Genomic DNA, 25,533 nt, shown 5'->3' with positions numbered 1-25,533 from the left:
GGATGGAAAATCAAGACAGGTGGTCTGAGAGAGTAATAGTTAACAGCCTTTAAGGTCTGAAGGGACACCAGTGAAGATTATAACTTGGAATACAGAATTCCAAGGAGTCCTGCTTTAAGGCAAGGGCTGCAATCAGACTACAAGCTTGGTATGATCTGGCCACGCCTCAAATTACAGCATTTTATTTTGTAATGGGACATTATGATTAGACATCCCACCCTGAACTGGCTTTATTGTGTGCTCGCCCCATGATTGATTGTTCAGATTGTTGCAGCATCTTTTTTTTTGGGGGGGGGGGGTCTTTCATACATGCACATAAGTGTGTATCCCAAGCTCCGGCTCCTTTTTGACAGACTCCCCAGGCTCCCTGCTGATATGGGAGCCTAACTAGGGACTACTTCCATACCTTTCCAACCCCAAGAAACAGGAAGGGGGGGTTATCACTCAAAAACAACTCCCCTGGGAGCTCCCAATCTTGACAGAGTGTTGGGTGCAGAAATGTACAAGCAGTGATTTAAAACCCTGGGCTGAAGATCTGCTTATGCACATATCAGTAGATATAGAACAAAAGGTTCACACTTCCCAACTGCCTTGAGTTGGCAACAGTGAACTTCAGACATTCAGAAATGAAGGGTGGAAGTGCTCACATCCCTAAAGACCAGATTTTCCCCAGTGCCTAAGAACTCTGATTCAAAGGTGGGTCAGAACAGAGTGCCAACAACTAGGGAATAGGAGGCAGATGCCACTGGTTGATCATGCACTTTAAATCCTGAAGGGAACAGCAACAACATCAAATCATACTGCTCATCTGACCGCAGCCTGAAGCTCCACATTCAAGCCTTGTTTACATTTGACTGTTGGGACAGTTTTGAGAAGGGCCTGGAACCAGTGAACTCTAATTACTTTACTGGCAAGCACACAAGGCCTAGTTAGATACTCATTAAAAAAAACAACTATTGCTTTTAAGTCACCTGGTAGTTTAATTGGTATGTTTTGTAATTGACCAAAGGTCTTTTTTATCACAGCCCTTAAAAAGGCATTTCTTAAACAACTCTCCCAGTACAATGGAGGATATTTTGAACTCATAGAAATCAATATATTCAAACACAGTTGCTTTGCTCATCCAGAACAAAATGTTAAATAGTACTTTTGCATTATTCCAAAATATAAATGGTGTTGCAAATATGCCAGAAAGATAAACCATCCCTCATGTTTTTTGTATTAGCTACAGTCTGGAACATATCCATTTTTAAACTTTACAGATGGGACAAAATTGTCAGTTATCCACAGTGCCATCTGCTTTGTGCAAACATCAGCTCCTTTTCTGTAACTTATGGCATCAAACTGCTTGTCTGACCACAGCCTGAAGCTTCACATTTAAGCCTTGTTTACTTTTGACTGTCAGGAAAGCTCTGAGAAGATGCATATAACACTCTGCAGGTATGTCAGTCCTAATATTATATACTGTGTATTTTTAAAAGTGTATTATGATTGAGAGGGTTTCAGCCACATCTTGGTACTTTCAAAACTATTTCTTAATACAATACAAAAAGAATTATGCAAGGAAAATCTCAGTGATATCAACTTGGGGACAAACGTCTAAAAATGCAAAGTGCCTTTATATGTTTATTAGTAATGCTATATTAGACATTTCTATATCATTATATGAACTTGCCCTGAAAACATAATGGTATCCAAATGGTATCAACAAGAATTCAATGTGTCACCACTGCTGATTCCAGTCCCCTAAAATTTATTGGAGTGAGAAAGGGAGATGAGAGGATGCATGGCAACTAAGTGCCTCTGGCTGTAAGCATAGTGATGCAATGAGCATGCCCAGTAACATTTACGGACACTGGTCGATATGGGAACTACATGCCCAATGCTACTTAGTGTCCAAACGATATCCCCAACTGCATTACTAAGAACAATGTAAATTCCTTTTACAATATCCCACAAAGTGAAGCTAGACAACAACACTGTCAAAATTTCACTTGTTAACATATTAGTCATAGCTGCAGGGAGAATGGGAAAGTTAATCAGTACCAGTTGTCTTTTCTTCAGTTTCAGCACAAATTGCTATTATATGTAGGGGACAATGCAAACAGTTTTTGATAAATCTGCTGTAATATGTCCATTGAAGCAATATGTGAGCTGAACTGTTTGGGAATAAAAACTCAAGCCTTTCAAGTGTTTTAGCAGGATGGGAAAAGTGACTGATTGCTTTTCTCCCATCATAGGGGGAAAAGACCCTCTTTGTGTACCTCTAGAATTGGACCCCTGATCCAATCTTTTTGAAACTTGGGGGTTCTGTGGGGGAGAGGTTCCTGCAGCTGCCCTGCTAATTTGGAGCTTCTACCTCAAACCCCTCCCCCCCGCCAGCCACAATTCATTATACCCTGTTTTGTCATTGACTTCAATGGTCCATAGGGTATAATGGCAGGATGGAGGTACCCTCTTTGGGTGCTCCTGGAATTGGACCCCCTGGTCCAATCTTCTTGAAACTTGGAGATTCTGTGGGGGAGAGGCTCCTGAAGCTTCCCTGCAAATTTGAAGCCTTTACCCCAACCCCCCTCCCCCGAGCTGCAGTTCATTATACCCTATTTTGCCATTGAGTTCAATGGCCCATAGGGTATAATGGAGCCAAATGGCCACCGAATTTCAGTGGCTATTCATGGCGGCTGTATTCAGCAGCTGAATCAGATCAGAGAAACTGATTTGCTTCTACACAAGCATCCAAATCAGATGTTTTACAGCGTTTTATTCGATTCAGCCAAATTGAATGCAAACCCCTAATTGGCTGGTATTGTTAGTTCTGGTGATTATATTGTCAGCATGAACATGGGGACAGAGTTGGCATTTTGGCTGATTGCAGGGCTTGGTTGCAGAGTCCATGTCCATGTTAGGAAGTACATTATTGTGGGTGAGAAGTTATTTAAGTTTTGGTGGCTGTGTATGGGGGAGGAGGTGGAGTTTGCCTCCCCAATGCCTATGAGAGAGGGCTATCATAGTCCAGCATAGGTTGCAAGTCATGAATGATGTGCAAAATCAGTTTGATTTTGATGTGCAAAATCAGCCAGTTTGGTGTAGTGGTTAAGTGTGCAGACTCTTATCTGGGAGAACCGGGTTTGATTCCCCACTCCTCCACTTGCACCTGCTGGAATGGCCTTGGGTCAGCCATAGCTCTGGCAGAGGTTGTCCTTGAAAGGGCAGCAGCTGTGAGAGCCCTCTCCAGCCCCACCCACCTCACAGGGTGTTTGTTGTGGGGGAGGAAGGTAAAGGAGATTGTGAGCCGCTCTGAGACTCTTCGGAGTGGAGGGCGGGATATAAATCCAATATCTTCTTCATCTTCTTCTTCTTGAGCAGATAGCTGTATGTGATCACCAGAGTTTTCTGTTGTTGTTGTGTTTGGGCCTATCTTGTAGTGGGTTAACCCTTGGTATCATTCTGGCTTTGCTTATCTTTTTCTTTACTACATCATGTGAGTATTTTAATTCCAGAAATGTCTGTTTGGTGTAGATATATTTGCCAATCATACATACAATACATACATACAATCATAGAGTTGGAAGGAACCTCCAGGGTCATCTAGTCCAACCCCCTGCACAATCAGGTTTCTAGTATCAGGTTTTTATGTTTCCATTATGTATTTGTACAGTAGTGCATAGAAAATGTACTTCTTGTGCAGATTAAGTCGTGGTCAGATTGATGGTGGAGTGGAAGTTGGTGAAGGCCCGGTGAAATTTCTCCAGTGCTTCTTTCCCACGATCCCAGATGATAAAATTGTCAAATCTCTATAAGAGAGGTGTTTATTAATAGAAGTTGAGGAAGCACTGCTCCAGGTCAGACATAAAAATGTCAACATACTGGGTGCCATATGGTTGATCTATTGATTTGAAGAAATAAATCATCATCAAATTGGAAATAGCTGTGGGTGAGGAGAAACTGGCAGAGCTTGGTGGCAAGGTCAGATGTGGTCAGAGATGCTGTTCTTCATGGCTTGTAGTAGTTCATCTTTGTAGGAGATTTGATATTTAGATCCTCAGCCAAACCGAATGCACACCCATGGTAGCCAAAACAGTGTCCCCTAAAAGACTGTCAACAAACTGCATTTGTCAAGTCTGTGGTATCGCATACATAACTGGGGCATTGATGGCATAAGATGTGAGAATGGAATCCAGGTATCCAGACACCCCTACAGTGATGATGCCTATGAATGAGGCAACAGGATGTACTGGGTTGCCTGGTTTGCGTATTTGGGACAGAAGATATTATATGCTTGGTCTTGCAGTGTGTCTGTATAGATCTGTTCCTGTACGGGTGTAGTAATTCTTTTAAAATCCTGTTAAGTTCTTTTTGGTATTCTTGAATAGGGTCTGAAGATCATTGTTTGTAAAAAGTGATATTAGAGAGCTGTCTTTCAGCCTAATTTGCTCCTCCTTTGTCTGCAACCTAAATTTAATTAGTTTGTTACATGTTCAAGTATGCTGATAGCAACTTGTGGGTGCCTTGCAAATTGAACTGTCGAGTGATCAGGTGATCTGCATCCCCCACATACACACACATCAGCTCAGTTATGGGAACGAATAGCACAGATCAGCCAGTAAACTGTAATTTATTTTTGATTCTCTCTCTCCTTTTTTTACAATCAGAAAAATGTAACAGATTGAAAAAAAACTTTAGGGGAACATTTCTCACCCTCTCTCAGTTCTTAATGCACATAAATATTTTGGTCATGATTAAAGTGAATTCAACTGCTACTTAACAGTAAAAAAAGTGCCATCTGTGAAACAATATAACAGAATGAATCATTATACAATATTTCAGTCTTTCACTTCTCATTTAGGATGACCTTTGTCCATCAATTGTTTTAACAGCTTCAAATTCTATTCAGAACCTTATTTTTGAATGGTTTGGTACTTTACACAGATTATTTTATATTACTTTCTATTTCCTGTTTGTGATGGCCCTTTGCCCCTTCTGTTTACCAATTTTTTCTTTAGAACCAACTTACTGGTTGCCTTACACAGTACCCCTAGACACAGCTATATAAACCAAGACTAACAAAAAGCAGTGGGAATTATTTCAGAATAAAAGTACATAGGAGTGTTATTTAATTATAGGAACTTTGATATTTGAACAAGAAATTCTGTCTTGAGTTTGACATCTAATTCTTCAAAACTAATTCTTCATGAATGCATAGAAGCTTAGTGTCATGGTCCACTTACTTCATATTCACAACTTCTACAAATATCATGTCTGTATGCCCCCACAGCACATAGACACAATCTTTTTACTGCAGTTTTATGGTGTGCAGGTTGTGATCAATGTCTACGTGCACAAACTGGCCTACATTTATTATGGTCAACACGGAGCTATCACCACAGATTTATGTACCAAATTTAAAATCTTCTTGTTTACCCAAAGATTTGGTTGTTTTTAAAATATATGCAGACATTGTGCTGGTCTGTTTTAGTTGTTGGTGGTGCTCCACAAATTGATGTCTTTTATTGAACATTTTTAATGGTTTCCAATTTGTTTTCATTGAGGATGTTACTTGTAAGCTACATTGAAACACATTCAACTGAGAATGGAAATTTATTTTCCATTAATAATATTGGCCAAAAAGAAAATACAGAGTTTGCAACCATAATCATGAGCACCTCCTGCAGGAGTTTATAGGCTTAGCTGAAGTCAGGCCTTGGAGGTTCTGAAACATCAACCTCTGTGATAAGTCAAGGGCTCAATATTGAGCAGAGGTGATGTAAATACTAGGAGACTCACAGTACATTCTGTTCGTTTTGCTCCAGGCTACAGCCTCTACACCTCCAGTCTCAAGCAACAGAAGGCATCAGACTACATTTTCCAATAGCAGGACAGAACTTTTCCATTGCCTGTAGATTTTTTACGGTAACCGGAAAAAAGCATAAAGGAAAAAGGCCCAAAGGAAAAAAGCCCAAAGAAAAACCCCACTGACATAAATGCTCAAAGGAAAAAAGCCCCCTTGGAAACATGCTAACATGGATGAATGCCTGCATGGAAATAAATCCACATGGAAAGAAGCCCACATGGGAAAAAGCCCATACTGAAAGAAGCCCACATAGAAAAAAGCCCACATGGAAAAATATGTAAAGCACCATAGATGTTTATAATTGCACATAACCATCAATAATATTTTGTTGTTATTTTAGGATTAAAATATGTCATATTCACATGCAACAAGAAGTGATCATTTTGTTATCAATGAACTTTATTAAGAAGGAAAAACAATAATAACAGAAATAAAATTCTACATAGAAATATATATTTAAATAAAATTAAATACTTTAACTTTATTAATTTACAATTTGTCAAACTTTTCAATGTTAATACATTGTGGTACACCCAGTGACCACGACAAAAGACTATCTAACCCTAATAGCAAAAGCAACAATTATTTAACAACTACAACAATAATGTGTCATATATCTTCAGATATATTAAATTGAGACTGTGGGAATCGGAGGAAACGAAATTACAGCCAACTGACCCTTATATTTGCTCTCCAGCTTCCTTAGGTCTCTATGCTTTCTGTGGCAAAATGCCCAATTATCTATCAGACTTAACCACTCCAAGTCATCGCAGGGCATTTATGTTGGCTAGACTAAATATGTTTCCCTCCAAAGTTTTACAAGGGAGATATCAGCGAGTCCCTTTAGCTGACAGACTTTGCTCCTGTGGAGCGAATACTCCTGACTCAATCCAGCATATATTGCTTGATTGTTCTTTTTACCATAACCTCCGCAAAGATTTATTTGGCAAGCTTTCTTTTTCCCCAGATTTGTCTATTCTACCACCCTGTTATTATTTATTGAGTGATACTGAGGGGGTGGTTAGTGAGGCTGTGGCAAAATTTCTGGCTGACATCCTTAAATTTAATTCTGACCATGTTTGAATGCATCTGTAAGCTCGGTTTCATTTTGATTTTATCTCCAATGTTTACATTTTTATGCTCTGTGTATTTTTATCTGAATCTATTATGCCATTAAAGATTTGAAAAAAAAGGGAAAAAAGGGAAAAAAGAGAAAAAAGAAAAAAAGAAAAAAAGAAAAAAAGAAAAAAAGAAAAAAAGAAAAAAAGAAAAAAAGAAAGAAAGAAAGAAAGAAAGAAAGAAAGAAAGAAAGAAAGAAAGAAAGAAAGAAAGAAAGAAAGAAAGAAAGAAAGAAAGAAAGAAAGAAAGAAAGAAAGAAAGAAAGGAGAGAAAAAGAGAAAAAAAACTACAACAATAACTCAGATGTAATTTTTCATTGTAAATTAGCCAATCTCTTTAAGCAACTAAGTTTATCTTCCACCTGCTCATATTGCTGCACAGAAGTGGCAAACATGTAATGCAGTGCCTCATATTTCCTCTTTTCTACTTCTAGGCAACCTGTCTGTTCATTAGCCAAGATTAGTTTGTGACAAGCCAGGTCCCTCTGCAGTCCATCGAATAGAGACCACACACTGGGAGACTGAAATGGAACAAGGAATTAAGAGCATTGTGCCCCCACAACAGTTTATCTGGAATCAATAGCTTCGTTAATTAAAACATTCTATTATAGGTGTCCATGCTCTTTTTTTGAAGTAAAATGTAAATACATGGTGGATATGAATTACCCACCTTGGCATGCCATGTGTACAGTTGGTAAAACATATATGGCACTGTATCAAAGGTGCCATCTCCATAGATAGTATCTTTGTTTAATTCAAGCATAAGATCTCTATCACCTAAAACCAGAATTCTGTCTGGATTTTTCCACACTGGAATCGTGAAGTATCAGTTGCCTATACTTTTCAGGAATGTCAAAATGTATGGTTTGGGGGTTAGGCAAATTACTGCCTGTTCTGTGATAGTTTCTCTTTCTTAAATAACAGAAGTAGTTAAGGCCTCATAGATCTAAGCAGCTAAGCAGGACTGTCTCTGGCAAGTATCTGGAAGGAAGAAATTAATAAATATAGTTGGAATTAATTAAAAAATGGTATAAAGGAGAATTAATCCACTGTTATCTCGGGCTCTGGGGTGGCTGTTTTTGGAGGTAGATGCACCAAATTTGCAGCATAGCATCCAGTTCCTCTCCCCAAAATACCTTTCAAGGTTCAAAAAGGATTAGACCAGGGGATCCAATTCTATGAGCCCCAAAAGAAGGTGCCCCTGTCCATTATTTACTATGGAGAGAAGGCATCTAAAAGGAGCATGGTCCCTTTAGATACGATGACCAGAACTTCCTTTGGAATTCAGTTGTGCTTGTCACAACCTTGCTCCTGGCTCCATCTCCACAGTTCCCAGATATTTCTTGAATTGGACTTGGCAAACCTATTCCATGTGGGCTTCTTTCAGTATGGGCTTTTTTCTGTGTGGGCTTCTTTCCATGTGGGTTTATTTCCCTATGAGCATTTTTCCATGTGGGCATGTTTCCATGGGGGCTTTTTTCCTGTGAGCATTTATGTCTGTGCAGTTTTTTCTTTGGGCTTTTTTCCTAGAACCCTTTTTAACCCCCAGCCATGACCACTATGTGTAGAACTCTTCCTCTACATATGAACTCCAGTATGTGACATGACATCATTCATTTGATAATTTTCACACATTGTTCCACTACATAGCCACTGTTTACAAGGATGCAGAAACTCTCAAGATGATATCACATGTAGAAATGTATTAGATATTATTAGGGAGAGGGTGATATATAGCTTGCTGCTTTCTCATCTTGTTTCATTCTGCATTCTAATTTACAGATAATTTTTCCAAATAATGTGGCATGAATAAGTAGGAGGAAAATGGGGGGGTTTTCCCCCACAGAGAAACTCCTAGACAATGACTTCACAGTAACAGCATCATTTGATAAAGGCTCCTGTTTATTTTGGCATAATTGTTACTCCAACCCTAACAACATCTGTGCAAAACTTCACTGTGAAGAAAATGTGTGAGCCCTAGAAATATTCCTGAAAATGTGCTCTTTTTTGTTGGAATTCTGTGCCACAGAGAACGGAAGCTGGATCTTTAGTGTCAAACATGAGAATACACACATGTACATACAGTGGAACTTGCCCTCATTTAGTTACACTATATATCAACTTTTAAGATAAAAGAAATCGGCTACTGTTCAAAACAGTAATTCCCAGGACACAAGTCCTGCCATTCAAAAGTAGGATTGCTATTTCTAAAATCATGCCATGAATGAAAAGGGGGAGGAAGTCCGAAAATCAAAGATGGAAACCTCAGCAGTAGCCACCCTATCAAGAGTGGCAAAACAAATGTAATTTAAATTTCACCATACATGATTGTAACAGGTTGACAAAATGCTTCCATTTAAATTAGACCCCTCCTCCCCCCCAAAAAATCCTTATTTATTATGGATAGCTATCCATCTTCTGAAGCAGTGTAAAAAGAACAGCATGGTTCTGTAAATGCATTTTCTTTCTGTGATAGTACATTCACTTTCCTCCAATTTTGGAGCCATGTCATTTGAAACAAATATTGGTAAGTCAAGTCAAAATGCGCTGGTTGCTAAATCAATCAAGGATGATCAGGGTCTGCCCTTCCACTAGGCAAATTAGGCATTTGCAGAGGGTGATGGGCCAGGAGGCTGACAAATTGGGTGCTGCTCCCTCCCAGTGCCCTAGGCAAATGCCCTGACTTGTGTATCAACCAACTGGCTTCACTTCGCCTCTCTTCCAATTCCAATTAAAGGAGGTGAAGTGAAGCCACCCAGCCGTTGCACGCTGGCTGGCTTCACTCTGAGGCGAGCAAAGCCAGCTGACATGCAACTGCTAGCTTTGCTCCACCTTCCTTCCAGAACTAGGTGACCTCCCCAGGTCACTGTGGGCCCCCCCAGGGGGGCAGAAGGTGAAGGGCAGTGGGCTTGCCTAGGGCTCCATGCATCCTAGGGCTGGCCCTGAGGATGATAAAAATATTAAGAACCCTTTGGATATGGTACTAGGGTTGTCAATTTTCAGGTGAGACCTAGAAATGTCCTGGAATTACAAATGATCTCCAGATTACAGAGATCAGTTCCCCTGAAGAAAACAGCTGTTTGGGCAGCTGGACTCTATGGCATTATTCCTTATTTTACCTTCCCCTTCCCAAATCCCACCATCCCCAGGCTCCACTCTTAAATCTCCAAAAATTTCCCAATCCAGAGTTAGCAACTCTAAATAAGACTGCATGGTTTTTTTAAAAGCCAGTAATCTTTTCATATGACATTCATTTGCCCAATATCCTTTAAAGATCTTGTCTTAGAGTATGGACAGCATGGTGTAGCAAACCATTTCTTCCTCTGTTGTACAGTGGAATAGTTAATACTAGATGATTTATTACTCCATTGGAGCTGCTGAGAGCCACCATGGCCCCCAGACAAAGATTCCATCTGGGTCACTGCCACCCCGCCCATATGACCCCACCTGAGTCAAACCAAGTATCATAACAAAACAAATCACTTGGCTAGGTGTTACCACATATCTGTGACAATAAAAGGATCCACATGTCCATCTATCTTCCTGTTTGTGGCAAGGCATAACTCAGCAAAAAAATGACCACCAGCTTCAGGATGACGGTGGTAATTCCAGGGCCAAGAATGACAAGAATCAGAATATCCTACTACTGGTTATCTCCAGTATCTCCCCATGCTATTTACAATGGAAGCTAAGCTTATATAGTGGTTTGAAGTGTCAAACTAGGATCTTGAAAACCAGATTCAAATCCTCAGTCTGCCATGGAAGCTTGCTGGGTGATCTTGGGCCACACTTTCAGCATAACCTACTTCACAGGGTTGTTGTGAGGATAAAATGGAGGAGAGGAGAACAATGTAAGCAGCTTTGGGTCTCCCTTAGGAAGAGAGGAAGGATATAAATAAATAAATGAGTTCTACCTTCTGTTCCTCATTTGTTATCACTAAGATTAACATTTATGATCATGCATGTACAGGGTGGAGGTGGTGGCAAGCCTCCTTTAACTATTTTGATAGATTATGGGGAAATATTAGCCTTACTTTCTCTTCATACTATTAACAAAGATTTGCTGCTATACTACTATTAAATATGTTCCAAGTTGCCAACCAGAATGGATAGAAAGAAGTTGAGACTGAAAAATAAAGGGGGAAATGGTAATGAAAAAAGTGGAGATAAATGAATAGCAGATCATGAATGGAAGAGAACAAAACAAAGGAGGCAAAAACTGTGGAAAAGAGAGAAATGTAGGAAAAGACAACAAAGGTTTTGTTTTGCTTTTAAAATTTTTGCTACCACACACTATCAGGGCTGCCCTTTTGCAAGATCTGGCTGTGCAGGAGCTGACTGGAATTAAAGGAAGAAGTAAACCGTAGGCAGCTAAGGATAAAGACCTTTTTAGGAGGCTGCAGCCTAGCAATGACTGTAGCTTGTCATGGCTGGTCTTGCTCCAATGCTGTTATTATTGATGAGTTTAGTAGAATGGATCTGAGAAGCAAGGGTTTCCTTCAGCCTGGTAGTAAACTTTGCAGAACAGCTAAGACAGTAGTCAGAGAGACTGCTCTTTACTATGCTCTTCCTTGCCTGGGCTCCTAGTGGCTATAGTCAGAATTGCGTTAGGAAAAAATTAAATGCATTCGGTGTATACATGATGCTGTCTTCAGGGCACTCCAGCTGATTTGTGCGCCTGGAATGTTGTCCCCACAGTTCCCCCTCTCAGCAACCCTAACCACATATCCTTTCATTAATTCACTTGCAGTTGTTCTATGAGATTTATAAGAAGTGATCCAGTGGGCAGCCCTTCTGTAAAAAGAACTACAGTGCACAGAATTCTGTTGGCAGTAGCAACAGTGGTACCACAGCACTGACAATGCAGTTCCATTCATGTTTCTCCCTGTCACAAAGATATGTGAAATCAGAGCAAGCTAAGCAAATAAACAGAGACCCACCACAAAAATACAAACAGAATACCAAGATATATATTGTGTTTTTCTCCTTGTAGAAGTTGAATTCATTTAATTTTGTACCAAATATCCTCAAGGAGTCCAGACACAACCAATACTCCCTCTAAACTGTGGAGTCTTGTGAGCAAAAATTCTACTTCATGAGCTACTGCCATTAAAGTTGTGAGCTACTGAATAAATTAGTTTGCTCTGGGGCCATTTTTCCTGAGCTAAGACAAAAACATGTGAGCCGGAGGCTAAAAAACTGTGAGCTGGCTCATACTAACTCAGCTTAGAGGGAACACTGGACACAACCATTCTAATAAAACAGATTTCAAAAACACACAAAAGGAGGGAAATGTAGCATTATTACATAAACACTAAACCTTTATCACACATACACAAACATATACAGATGGCCTAGTTCAGCCATATTTATAAAACAGATTTTTCATCCAATTTTCAAGTGATTTCAGGCTTCTTTGCAACTACAGAAATATTATATTTAAATACATTATGCTCACATTCCTGGCATCTATTTGTATTGACAAGACATTATGCATCATAATTTGCAAGCAATTACAATTACTGTTATGCCTGATAAACTGAAACTTCAAGCAGGCTAAGATGAAAACAAAGTACAAATTCATTACCTTTCTGCAAATACATAAATAAAATCAAAGTTTTAACACTACAGCACATAAATCCAGAATTGGGAAAACTCATCTTTTTGTCCTTATACATTAATGCTGCTTTCATTACATCATCCAGATTTAATATTGAAGTCAGTAGCTCCATCCTAAAAATTACAAAGTATGCAAATACTAACAGTATAGTTTAATAATCACTTAAATCCTAGGTCTTTATGTGTCTGGCTTTTAAAGATCTAATTCAGGACAATCCAAAAGCATCATGATAGCTCCACCTATGTAAAATTAAGAAATGTACTAATTCTGTTGTGAACAACAGTAGTTTTCAAATGTTATGTCTTCAGGAAACTTTTTACATAAACTTATCTGCTAGCTTTGCACCTGAACATTCTCAAATGTAATCGATAAACATGGTCAACATTGTTCTAGAACACTGTTAAAAGTGTAAACTGGGTCAGATTAAAATATACTGAGGCCCTATACTGTGTCAGGATTATTAAGAGAGTCCAAAGCATTGCTAAAGTGGAAATGCGGGGTGAGGGGGAATGAGAGTATTCATAATTTGAAGCTCTAAACCAGGGGTGGCAAATGTACGCCCCACGGCTCTAATCCATCCTCCAGAGGGCGCCAATCAGGTCCGCCAACAAATGGCCCTCATCTATCTTCTCCCTCACCTGCCTCCTTTGGTTGCCATTTTTCTGTTTCTCTATGTGACACAGCCAAGCCAAGCAGCCTCTTGCTTCCCCTCTTCCCCCTCCCTCTTCCCCAGGGAAGGAGGACGGAGGAGGAACCTTAGCCAATGAATGGGCTTGGCTCTGTAGCTCTGCTTTGTGATTATACAGCCTTACTCTCTTAATCAAACAGCAGAGCTACAGAGCCAAGCCTGTCCATTGGCTGAGGCTTCTCCTCCATCCTCATCCCTTGGGGAAGAGAAGGGGGAAGAGGGAAAGAACAGAGGCTGCTTTGATGGGCTGCCTCAATCCCACTGGAGAAATGCAAAAAATGCCTTTAAGAACTTTAACAGAGTTTTATTCAAGGTATGAGCTTTTATCCTTCTCTCTCTCTCTCTCTCTGTGGTTAAGCTCGTTTTGTCAGGGCTATACTGGGTAGGGCTGCCAAGCCCCCAGGCCGGGTGGGGTTTTTCCTGCCCTGGAGGTTCCCGATGACATCACCAGCATGATGATGTCACCCAGAAGTGAAATCATTGTGCCGGCAACACTGTGTGCCAGCCACTCTAGGCTCTTCTGGGAAAACTCTATGGTTTTCCTGGACGCTCTAGCAATTTGGGAGGTAAAAACTCTGGTACTGCAGGGGACTTGGCAACCCTACTCCTGGGTGCAACTGGATTCCCTCCTGCTTTTCTCTGTATTCAGGCCCTGATTCAGTCTTTCTCAATAGGAAAGCAATGGGAACAGCTGAGATGATGAATAACCACAATTCACAGTGAAGTGGATTAGGCTGAGAGTGTGTGTCCAGCACATTTCCTGTGTAGACTACAGATTTTGAACCCAGGCTTCCCAGATAGTAGACTGATAGTGACCACTATACTGGCTATCTCTCTATTCTTGCACTGCGTCTTAGGAGTTGCAGTTATTTTTCTGGGGAAGATTACAGTCTTATAGATAAACACACAGCCCTCAGTCTATGGTGTCTTCACATGTTCTTGACCAACACACAAATCACTTATGTACAAAAACTCAAAATGCCCAGCCATTTCATGTTTCCCCCCGGATCCTAGGGCACAGAGCACTGACCATGAGATTTATATTATGAACATGAATAAATCAAAAGTAGGCTTGCAATTTACAGATACACACCTTAACAGCATAGTCAAGATTCCTACAGCACAAATATTGTCCCCAGGTTTTGATGCAATAATTCAGAGCAAGAGGTGTCAGTTAACAGAGACTGTTGAAAATATTACAAACATGGTAATCTTTTAAGCATGTTTTATTTTAAGCTAAAAAAAAACTTTAGTTGTGTTTGTCTGTGCCCAATAAAGTTTACATCTCCACTACCAGGCATTACATTTTATGACACACATGGCCTGGCTCAGCAAAGTCTCATTTATGTCAAATCTGACCCTCATAACAAATAGTTTGACAATCCTGCTCTAAACTGTGGCTTACTCATAATCTGACTCCAACCCCCTGGGTGATTTTATTCAGTAAACTGGGAAAGAAGCCATTTAAATAAATAAATAGTTTTTATAAACCATATTTCTGAGCTGGTCTGAAAAATACTTACTTTGGCTCTCTGTGGTAAGTTCATCATGGTGTCAGCCTTGAAGTCATTTTTATTCTTCCTGCAGAGAACAGCTGTGATGATGATGATGATCACTGTAACCACAGCAATGGGAGCCAATACTGCTGCAATTATCCACAGATTGTTTGGTGGGTTTTTCACCACAGCTATATGAATATATACATATATACAGAGAGAGAGAGAGAGATGAAACTGCCTTACGATAAGTCAAATTATTGGTCCTTATATTTATTTATTTGCTTTAAAGATTTCTACATCACCTTTCCACCCATTTCAGCCTCTCCAAGGTGACATATATAGATGTTTTAAATGCTTTTAAATATTATATATAAACTTATATAAAATGCAATTAGATAAAACAGAAACATCATATAAACAGGAAATATATTTAAACAGGGAAAAAAGCAAACAACTTATCAGCTCCGAAGTTAGGTAATAACCAGGCCTCGGATTCAGTGGGAGTTCACAAGGGCACAGCTCCTGAACCTTTCTGAGAGTTCTACCTCCTCCTTCCCACCTTGTCCACTGAATAGTAGGTGCAGCTGCATGACAATCCCTAGATGAGCTCCACCACTTATTTTTCTACAAAATGACCCCTGGTAATAACTATACCTCTTTTCAGGTAGTTTGCTTTCCTGTTGTTGGGTACTTAAGTGAACAAGGTATCATTCCAAAATATGCTTTTTACAAGGAATTATTATTCTTTTGAGCTTATGTTGTTAATATAGTGAGCTGATATACTGTCTATGGCATTATCACTAATATTGTGTGCGTATGAGTATATAATTTTTACCTCCAAATGTATAACATGGATATGTATACCTTACTAATGCTGCTTATGCAATCCCCTAAATCTGAAGTTTAAATAAAGAAGTTTTTAAATCCCCCCCCCCCCAAAAAACCCCAATATCATATGAACACATTAAACACACAAACAAAGAGGACAGTTAATGAGAGGGAGGGATGGAACACCAAAACAAGATTTAAAAAAAAAAGGCCTCATTGACTGGCAGATTACAATGATGTAGTGGTGGAAATTGCTGTCAAGTCACAGCTGACATATGGCGACCCCATAGGATTTTCAAGGCCAGAGACATTCAAAGGTGGTTTACCATTGTCAGTCTCCACATCATGACCCTGTTATTCCTTAGAAATCTTCCATCCAAATACTAACTAGGGCTAACCTTGCTTAGCTTCCAAGATTTGATGAGATCAAGTTAGCTTGGGCTATCCAGATCAGGGCAAAGACAATAATAGAGAGAAGAACTCCGGGCAGGGGAGAGGGGAGTTCCAATGGTTCCATGTAATGACCAAGAAGCCACCCTTTCATTTTCACATGTTGGAAACCCCTCTGAAGATGACCAGAGGGGCTAGGTAGCTTCATATTTGAGAAGGTGGTCCTTCAAATATGCTGGCTCCAAGTCATATAGGGCCTTAAAGATCAATTCTAGAACCTTGAGTTGGGCTCAGAAGCAAACTTGGAAACCGGAGCAGATGGAACAAGACTGCAGTTATATGATCTCTAGTTATATGGTCTCTATAACTCATTCTAGTCAGCATTCTGGCCATAGCATTCTTTACCAACTGCACCTTCTGGACAATCTTCAAGGGCAGCTCAATGTAGACTGCATTAAAGTAATCTAGGCTAGATGTTACCAAGCTCAATGTAGGCTGCATTAAAGTAATCTAGGCTAGATGTTACCAAGGCAAGATTGTAATGTTTTGCTGTTTTCTCAGAGACCCCTTATATGTGACACCTGTAAAGGCACCTCTCTGTGGTCTTCTGATGTGTGTTATGCTGCCTCTTTCCTTTCATAAACGTTCCCTACTTATTTAAACTTCCTTTCTTTAAAGACATTTAATATATAGTGGATAGTCATTAGCCTCTGACAGTAAAGCCTGTAATACTGTTTCAATTGTCTTCATCTGAGAGACATATTCCACTTATCAACTTCCAGCATACCACATTCCTGTGACACTAGCTCTGGAGAAAACCTCCTAAAGAAAGGAAGTTTAAAGCAACGTCTTAACATCATAAATTCTTTGCTGAAGAACAAGAATTATCTGCAATTGCAACACATTTGATACTGGCACTTTAATTGTCCCGCGGAGTCGGGTGGATAGTCTTCAAGTATTTCAAGCTGGATATGGACATGATTAACTGCAAGCACTTTTGAATATTTATTCCTTGTGCTTTATACCTTGTATTTTGACAATATGCTATAATATGTAATTACATGTAATAATGTGTGAAGTTGAGGTGTTCAATTATCTTTTACAATTTTGAAGTATTTTTCATTAATTTTTCATTATTTTTCCACAGTTTTGTTGTTGTTTGACTGACTGAAAGTCAGCTGGGAACAAAGAATCCCAAATGCTTGAATAAATTTATAGTTCAAAAGTTTAGATATAAAGGAACTTTGCAATTGTTCTGGATTCACTCCAATGTTGTGTTTAAACTATAAATAAAAGTTAACTCCTTATTTGTTTAATCTTGTTGGCTGTTAGGCTTCCAAATCCCCAGGTCCCAGCAGGGGATCCTCCAGTTTTACAGGCTTCCCCTAGTCCCCAGCCAATTGGCCAGCAGGGGGAAGCCACGCCCCCACAGCCACCAGTACCTCTAGATCTCCCGCAGGTTAAGAAACCTGCAAATAGGTCCCATTTTAAAATGCCTCTTTGTGTGTATGTGTGCCCCTTTAAAGTTGAGCAGGAAGCAGGAAGTACTTCATGGGGAAGGGTCAGAAGCAGAGCCTTCATTTGTTTTGCTTTCGTTTCACAGAAGGTAAGAGTGTGTGCTTGTGTGAGAGAGAGAGCAGCGTAGCCCCTGTATTTGTCAGATGTCGTTGTGGAGGAACCAGACCCAGAGAGAGAGAGAGAGAGAGAGAGAGATACTTTTCAGAAGTCTTTGTAGGGGAGGCAGTAATAGTGTGTGTCTGTCTCTGTGCTTGTTTTGCATTGTTTTCAGAGTCTTTGTATTGGAGCCTGTTTATGAGATAGAGGAAAACTCCACCTCTCTCTCTTTTGTTTGCCTGTGTTAGGCTGAAGAACAGCAGTTCCTGTGAGTAAAGCCCCAGTGAGATCACAAAAATGTGAGCTTGCAAACTGCATTTTGGCTGCTTTTTGTGTGTTTACACTTTCATTTACTAGAATTGCAGCTATTAGGATGAGGAAATGATGACTATTCAGGTGAACTACAATGCTGTATTTTTATGCATTTATTTTGGAAATGGGAAAGTCTGACTCTGCCCCAAAGTCTCCTGGCTCCACCCCCAAAGTCCCCAGATATTTTCTGAATTAGACTTGCAACCCTATTGGCTGGATATGTGTGTATGTGTATCTTATATTCTAATAGCAATGTTGGGATAGCTTTGGATACTTAAATCCAGTGACTGGAGCTGTGAACGGATAAGACAGGTCTCTCTACAAACCTGAAAAAGGCCCTTGGCTTGCAGGAAAATGTGAACTCTAAAACAAACAAACAAAAAACTACTGGGCAGCTTTAAAAAAAAGCGGATTCCCATCAGTAGCTATTGCTAGGCAACCATAGTATTCTAAATTTGGTTCTGTCAGTAAAGGGCAGGAGGAGGGGGCAGCAGGGCTCTTTCCAGGTCTATCGTGATCTTTGAGGGAGAGATCCTTGAGGTTAGGCCTGACAAGAGTTGCCCTTTCCAAGTTCAGAAATTCCTGGAGGTTTTGTGGTAGAGTCTGAGAAGTGCAGGGTTTTGGGAATGGAGCGGCCTCAGTGGGATATAATGTCACAGAGTGCACTCTCTAAACCAGGCATTTTCTCCAGGGGGAAAGATCTCTGTTGTCTAGAGTTCTGTTGTAATACTAGGGGATCATCAGGTCCTACCTGAAAGTTGTCACGCGGCTGTTATTGGGACTCTCCAGGTGGGAGCACATTCAGCCGAGACTGCGGGAACTGCACTGGTTGCCAGTAGTATACCAGATTTGTTACAAGGTGCTGGTTATTACTTTTAAAGCCTTGTATGGCCTAGGACCTGCTTACCTTAGGGACTGTCTCTCCCCACATGTTCCCCAGAGAGTACTCAGATTGGGATCACAAAATCTATTAGTAATCCCCGGGCCAAAGGAGGCCAGATTGAAATCAACCAGAGACAGGGCCTTCTCAATTGTAGCCCCCTGCTGGTGGAACCAAATGCCAGATGAAGTGAGGGCCTTGTGGAACTTTGTGCAGTTCCGCAGGGCCTGCAAGACTGTCCTCTTTCGGCTGACATTTAATTGACTCGGCACCGGTATTTAAGAGAAGTGGAAGAAGACTGTCGCCACCAGAATAGCACCAACTCAATATTCTGTTTTATTCCAGTTTAACTGTTTTAATTATTGTATATCTATTTTATTATTGAATGTGTAATTTTAATACTCATTAATTTAATTGTTTGTGGGATTTTATGTTGTGTGCCGCCCTGAGTCTGCTTTGGCGGGGAAGGCGGGATATAAATCAAATAAATAAATAAATAAATATTCATGAAAAGCACATGTTCCACCATTAAGCTGTGGTTCTACCCCAATAAATAATCACCATGGCCAGCACTGCTAGTGAATAATCAATTAATGTGAAAAAAATAGCTTGAACTACAACAGGTTCATATTATACAAGCAACACTAGCTCTTGTTTGCATCACTGAAACCAGTTGCTATAAGCAATAGCTGTACTCCTTGCCATTTATGGCAAGAATCACATTTCACACACATATACCCCAAGCTCTTAAACAGTACTAATGGCATACACCACTTCCTTCCATAACCTTCGAAGTAATAATATTTATGAATGAATAGCAGTGCAACACATACATGACTAGAAATTGGAAAGAGGTGCAGGTCACTAGTGATTATTTCCAACTGGAAAGAATCTCAAATCAATAAAGTAACATGTATGTATCAAGAACTAGCCAGAAGATGTTGCTATCCTTGGAGATACCGGTAATTAAAAATTGATATAATTTCTAATAATCATAAGCCACAAATAATTTTTATTGTATCTAGTAAAAATCAGGGCTTTTTTTTTTAGCAGGAATGCAGCTCCATCTGGCTTGGCATCAGGGGTTTGGCCTAATATGTAAATGAGTTCCTGCTGGACTTCTTCTACAAAAAAAAGTCTTGGTAACAATGCATGTAATTTCATTCTTGGCACAGCTTCACACAAGCAAATTGTGTAAGATATATTTCATCAAATATAGCATAAATAGTAATAGCTCATTCTCAAGATACTAGCTTTGGAGAAGACAGGCTTACTAAAGAGAAAACAAGGTGTGAGGAGGTCACCCTGAGTCACACATGTACAAATGCCTCCCATGACCAGTTATTACAGATCACCATATGTAAGCTACTGCCCACCATCATGAGGTTGGATTTCTATGAATGGAGACTGCAAGTCACCTATGGGAGCTGAACTTCACCTCCACCTTTGCCTTTTCATAGCGACTCCCTGAAAAGATCCAGAGGTCACAAGACACATACACCCCAACAAAAGTCAGATGGTATAAGAATCTGCAGTGATGAAAGGGAATCTGGAAAAAAGTGCCCTTCCACCCTCTTTTGTCAGTGAAGTTTCTGTTAGTGTAAGAAGCTCCACTGGCACAAAAGAAGGGACAGTATGATCTCACCCAATCCCTCCACTCTCTACAATGCTTTTTGTCCATGAAAACCCTCAATCCGCATTAAAACCCTTTTACAGGTAGTGGCTAGAAGAAGGGAAAGATATGTTTCCACAAGCAATTCAAACAATTCCACCCACTGTCTACTGGTCAAACTGTCTTCTACAGTGATCCACAGAATGTAAAGATTTAGTCTAATCTATTAGAATGCCTCATTCTACAGATACACAAGCACTGTTGAAGACAAATCTGGTTGCAAACATTCCTAAGAACTAAGACATAGGCCAAAACAAAGATCTAATTTCATTCATTATTTGACAGCACTGTTAATTTTCAAAAATAAGAATTAGGAAAATCATTTTGAACATATTATCTGAAACTTTACAATGTATATATACTGCATTCAGTCACCACATATAAGTAAAGTATAGTAATACACTCTACATGGATCTGCCCTTGAAGTCAACTTGAAAACTTCAGTTGATATAGAAAAACTGCAACTCAGTTACCACAAAGAGCTAGGTGGCATATACATTTTACCAGGGCTTTTTCTGAGCAGGAATGCACAGGAACACAGTTCCAGTTGGCTTGGTGTCAGGGGGTGTGGCCTAATATGCAAATGAGTTCCTGCTGGGCTTTTTCTACAGAAAAAGCCATGTGGAACAATGATGCTGTCATGGGGTGTGGCCTAATATGAAAATGAGTCCCTGCTGGACTTTTTCCACAAAAAAGCCCTGCATATTACACCCATTCTGCAGTGACTCCACCAATTACCCATCAGTTACCAAACCCAATGAGAGGTACTGGCTATCACATACAAATCCCTTTGTGGCATTGGACCTGCATGTAAGCAATTGCCTCTTCTCCTGTGATCTGCAGCAACAAACTCTCTCACCTAAGCAAAACCTTCTGGAAATGCCACCCTACAAATGAGCAAGGTCAAGAAGTGCCTATATATGCATATTCTCCATTGTGGCCCCCATCTTGTGAAATGGCTTGCCTGAGAAGGTCAGGGAGGTTTCCACCTTGTTTGTCATTCTACAAGCTATATAAAACAAAGCTGTTCAGGAGATATTAAAATATAAATTATAAAAATATCTTATAAAGATAATAGGGAGGTTCAGGAATGGTTCAGGAAAGCACTTTATAAAGGGAATAAGACTGTGGACTATACTATGTATGGTGTTTTGCTCTATGTATTACTCTGCTTTTACTGCATTGTCTTCTGCTTCTGTAATTCCATGTTCTGTATAGCTAGAAAGGTCTAACACTTTTTGCATTGTTTCAAGCTTTATAATTTGAGCCCTATTGTATTGTCTTGAGTCTCAGGGATAAAGATGAAATACAAATAAAGTAAATAAATAAATATTAAGGGAAATGTACACAAACTCAACTTATTCCTAGCTCATGCATACACCTTTTTTCTTGCACTAAAAATTACAGGTTGAATAACAAACAAGAGTTTAATCCAGGCTTATATCTTGTTTAGCAGGAGGAGCTAATCCCATACTTGCATTTCTGCACCATATGTAATTCATGTTAGTGTTGAAACTTAATTCTTAGTGCAAGAAGGTAAAGGCAATGGTGCACATGACCTCAGCTCAAATCAGGCTTATGTAAAATTTCCATTCACTGAAGTTCTGTGTGACATCTGAATGCAGCCACAGAATGCTTACAAGAGAGACATATACTGCTACAGTCTGATCTCCACCAATTCCAGTAGGATTTGCATAGATGATAAATGTATGTGCCACAGAAATAAGTATTCACGAATCATACTCTCCTTCTTCCAACTGATTCCAATTACAAAAAATCTTTTAAGATAGACAGCATCTGTAAGAAATTCAGTTATTCAAATATGGGGCAGCAGGACAATACAGACATTGTTTAAATTCTTTGCTCTGAATATTGTCATGGCATGCAAAGAGCAAATGTTACTTTAAGTAAGATTTTTAGCTCCCCTCCTCAACACTGAAGAGCCAACTGATGCTGCAAATTATTCTAGCTGTAGATCTGTATGTTATTACTGATGATATATAACAAAAAATACATAAGAAAAACATGGCTAACCAGCAAAAAATATTAGACACAGTGTGTTTAAACCTCATGTAATGTATTGATTTGTTGACTGATAAAACAATCATTACAGACTACTCTTTTCAAAGGGAGAGATAGCATAAAAAAGGATTCTTACGATCAGCTTGTACTTGAACAACATATCCCAGTGTCAAGGCCATCCTTTGTGAATCAACAGTGGTCAGAATTTTGGCAGCAGTTGTGCCCAGCAAAGGTTTCCCATTGTATAAAGTATAATAAGTCAATTCAGCAGGCTCCTTGGGACCTGGAATTCGCTGCATTTTTACCATCTTATTAAAGAAAAAGAAAGATACACAAAGGAAAGATCATGTTTATAATGTCAATAAGTTCACTTCTGTACCACAAGAGATAGAATTAGTATGCAAATGGTATCCAATTGCATATAGATATGCAAAGAGAAAACACTCTAAGTAGAGGCAAAAAATATAGAGGTTTGCATAACTCAGTAGCTCAACACCTCTCCCCCACATTGGGGGGGTGTCCTGTTCCTTCCTCCCCCAAAACCTTGTTCAGAGTTGAAACAGGTTCAGTCATGGACATCTCACCCAGATAGCCCTCAAGATGAACTCTGTTGTCTGGTGTACCAGCCAACAACTACTTTACATAACAATTTTGGGTATTAATAAATCAGGAAGCCAAAGATAAGAGGAAAATGGAAGGAGGAGCATTTGGCTACCTTATTTCACACTGTCAATGTGACAAAACAACCAAGAAATGTTTTACTTTATGTAAAACATTTGGGATTCAGAACATCTCTTCAGAGCATTATGTGATTTTTAAAATGATTATTATTTGAAAACCAAGTTCCAAAAGACTTCAGTGGATCTGTTCACATAATAGATAAAACTATAGCTCATTCTTTCTCTTATCAACAAGAACTATCAACAACACATTCTTTTTTGTTGCACCCTAGAAAGTGGGGAAAGCATTTTGCATATAGGATATAATATTAGTTTCATTATTAAAAATTAGCTGAATCTCCATAATTTGTTCCAATTTACCCTTCTCACAGTATCCCTCAATGCAGTTTCTTAGATACACATTGTTTTTAAACAATGATAGTTGAGGCTGATTATTTTTCCCCTTGCCATATCAGCTACCTGCACGGTGTAGCTGCCAACTGTAGTGGCCCGTTTAAATCTTCTTCCTTGTTGATGGGACGTCATGAATAGTGGGGCTAAACGCCGCTCCATAAGTCTGGCAAAACTCTGGTTATTCAGCCCCAGCAAAGAGATTTCGACCCCCTGTATAACTGAGAATAGGGAAAAAAAATAACCTGTAGGAAGGCATTGAGGACATATTAACTTACAGGCTGCAGGTATAGTCTGGAAAGAAATTAGATATCAAATCCAGACACATTTTTAAGAAATGGATCACACTATACCTTCAGCATATATATGCAGTTTTTCTTGAAACTGCTGCAGAGGCAAGTTTTACTATTTGCCCTGTAGGGCAGTGTTTTTCATGGCTGAGTTACTCCTACAGTGGTACATTTCTTCTAATATTTAATTCAAATATGCCATTCTGTTGAAAAACCTCTTTGGTTGTTGCTGTTACAGTCTTCCTTTTCTTTCTAATATCTTGTTGAATATCTGAATTGTTACTATGATCCCTCCTCTTTATCTAAACTAAGTTCCCACAATTATTATTCTCTTTTGAGAAATGTAGTAAGCATTTTCAGTAGTTTTATAATTATGCACATGTATACATTGAAAAATTATACACATATATACATTGAAAAATTATGCACATGTAAACATTATAACAATTGGGCTAGCAGTTAAATTCAAAACATCCTGAACCCCAGGATTTGTTGTGGAGAATCCTCACTGACCACTGTACCTGCTAGGTTAATATGAGAATGATATTAAATAAGAAAGAGCAAAAGAATGGAACATGGAACATGGAGCATGGAGGCCCGGCTGAAGTCAGCTAGGGATAGGGCCTTCTCAATATCAGCCCCTTGCTGGTGGAACCAGTTACCGGAAGAGGTCAGGGCCCTGCGGGCCTGTAAGACTGTCCTCTTTCGGTTGGCTTATAACTGACCGGCATTGAAATATTCTGAAGATTGGAAGATAGCACACTGACATTGATTGATTGATTTTAGTTGTTTTAATTATGTAAATTATTATGTATTTTAATTTTTAGACCCTATTGTTAGAATTTCTGTATTGTGAGCCGCCCTGAGCCCGCCTCGGTGGAGTAGGGCGGGATATAAATCAAATAAAATGAAAAATGAAAAAAAAACATTTTCTAGAAAGATGCTGAAAAGTAAGAATTCACAAAGGGCTAGAATTGGGAAACCTCAGGAGAACAACTGGAGAAGTAGGATTCCATAAGGTCTGGGTAGGAAGACATAAGGCACAGGAAAATGTTGACCCTTGAAAACAAGATCTGGAGATTTATTTATGTTTAAAACTTATTTGCAGTGGCAAGGCGGAATGAAGCAGGCTGTTAAAATTAGTTTTAATTTGGGAGACTGAACAATGATCTCTGTGGAAGCATATTATGTGCAGGTGTTTTTCCTTGCTTTCATCATGCACATCCATCAGGTTTTCTTTTTTCATTCTGCATTGTTTTTCCTCCCTTCAGCACTCAGTTTGCTTTCAGTTCCCTGTTTTCCCAGGTTTTCTGACAGTGTTGTTGTGATGGTTTCCCCCTTGCTACACTTCCAAGCTCAAAGCCAACAAGAAAACCAGACTGTGACAGAATAGCAATCCTCTTAAAGCAATACAACATTTATAAAGTAAAATAGAAGTACACACTATGTACATATCCATAAGAATAATACATAATACAGCAAAACATTCACCACTCAACAGGTAAAGAGAAAGAGTCTCAAAAAACTAAGTCCCAAGTACTCCATACTAATAATACAGTCCAATGTCTCTCCTGCAGGAACCTTGAGCCCCAATTTTGGGGAGAAAAGTCTCCAGGTCCAGAGAAGTCAGCAAGCACCTAAAATAGATAATGGACTGTATTGTTAGTTTGGAGTGCTGA

At 39.4% G+C, this 25,533-nt stretch overlaps 1 protein-coding gene across 5 annotated transcripts in view; it reads right to left on the bottom strand.

Moving 5' to 3' along the window:
* KIAA1549L (KIAA1549 like) overlaps positions 1-25,533 on the bottom strand; it is a 243,476-nt gene that overhangs the window by 112,332 nt on the left and 105,611 nt on the right. For all 5 annotated transcript variants that reach the window (XM_060261489.1, XM_060261492.1, XM_060261494.1 and 2 more), the window contains exons 9-11: positions 23,634-23,785; positions 22,631-22,802; positions 14,801-14,964 (exon numbers count right to left, since the gene is read on the bottom strand). In XM_060261489.1, the coding sequence (XP_060117472.1) occupies positions 14,801-14,964; positions 22,631-22,802; positions 23,634-23,785 (488 nt within the window). The remainder of the gene's footprint in view (positions 1-14,800; positions 14,965-22,630; positions 22,803-23,633; positions 23,786-25,533) is intronic.

This window comes from Heteronotia binoei, chromosome 21 (genome assembly GCF_032191835.1).
Source record: "Heteronotia binoei isolate CCM8104 ecotype False Entrance Well chromosome 21, APGP_CSIRO_Hbin_v1, whole genome shotgun sequence".
NCBI lineage: Eukaryota > Metazoa > Chordata > Lepidosauria > Squamata > Gekkonidae > Heteronotia > Heteronotia binoei.
Note: the sequence above shows the minus strand (reverse complement) of the source record. Positions and strands in the feature narration are given on the sequence as shown.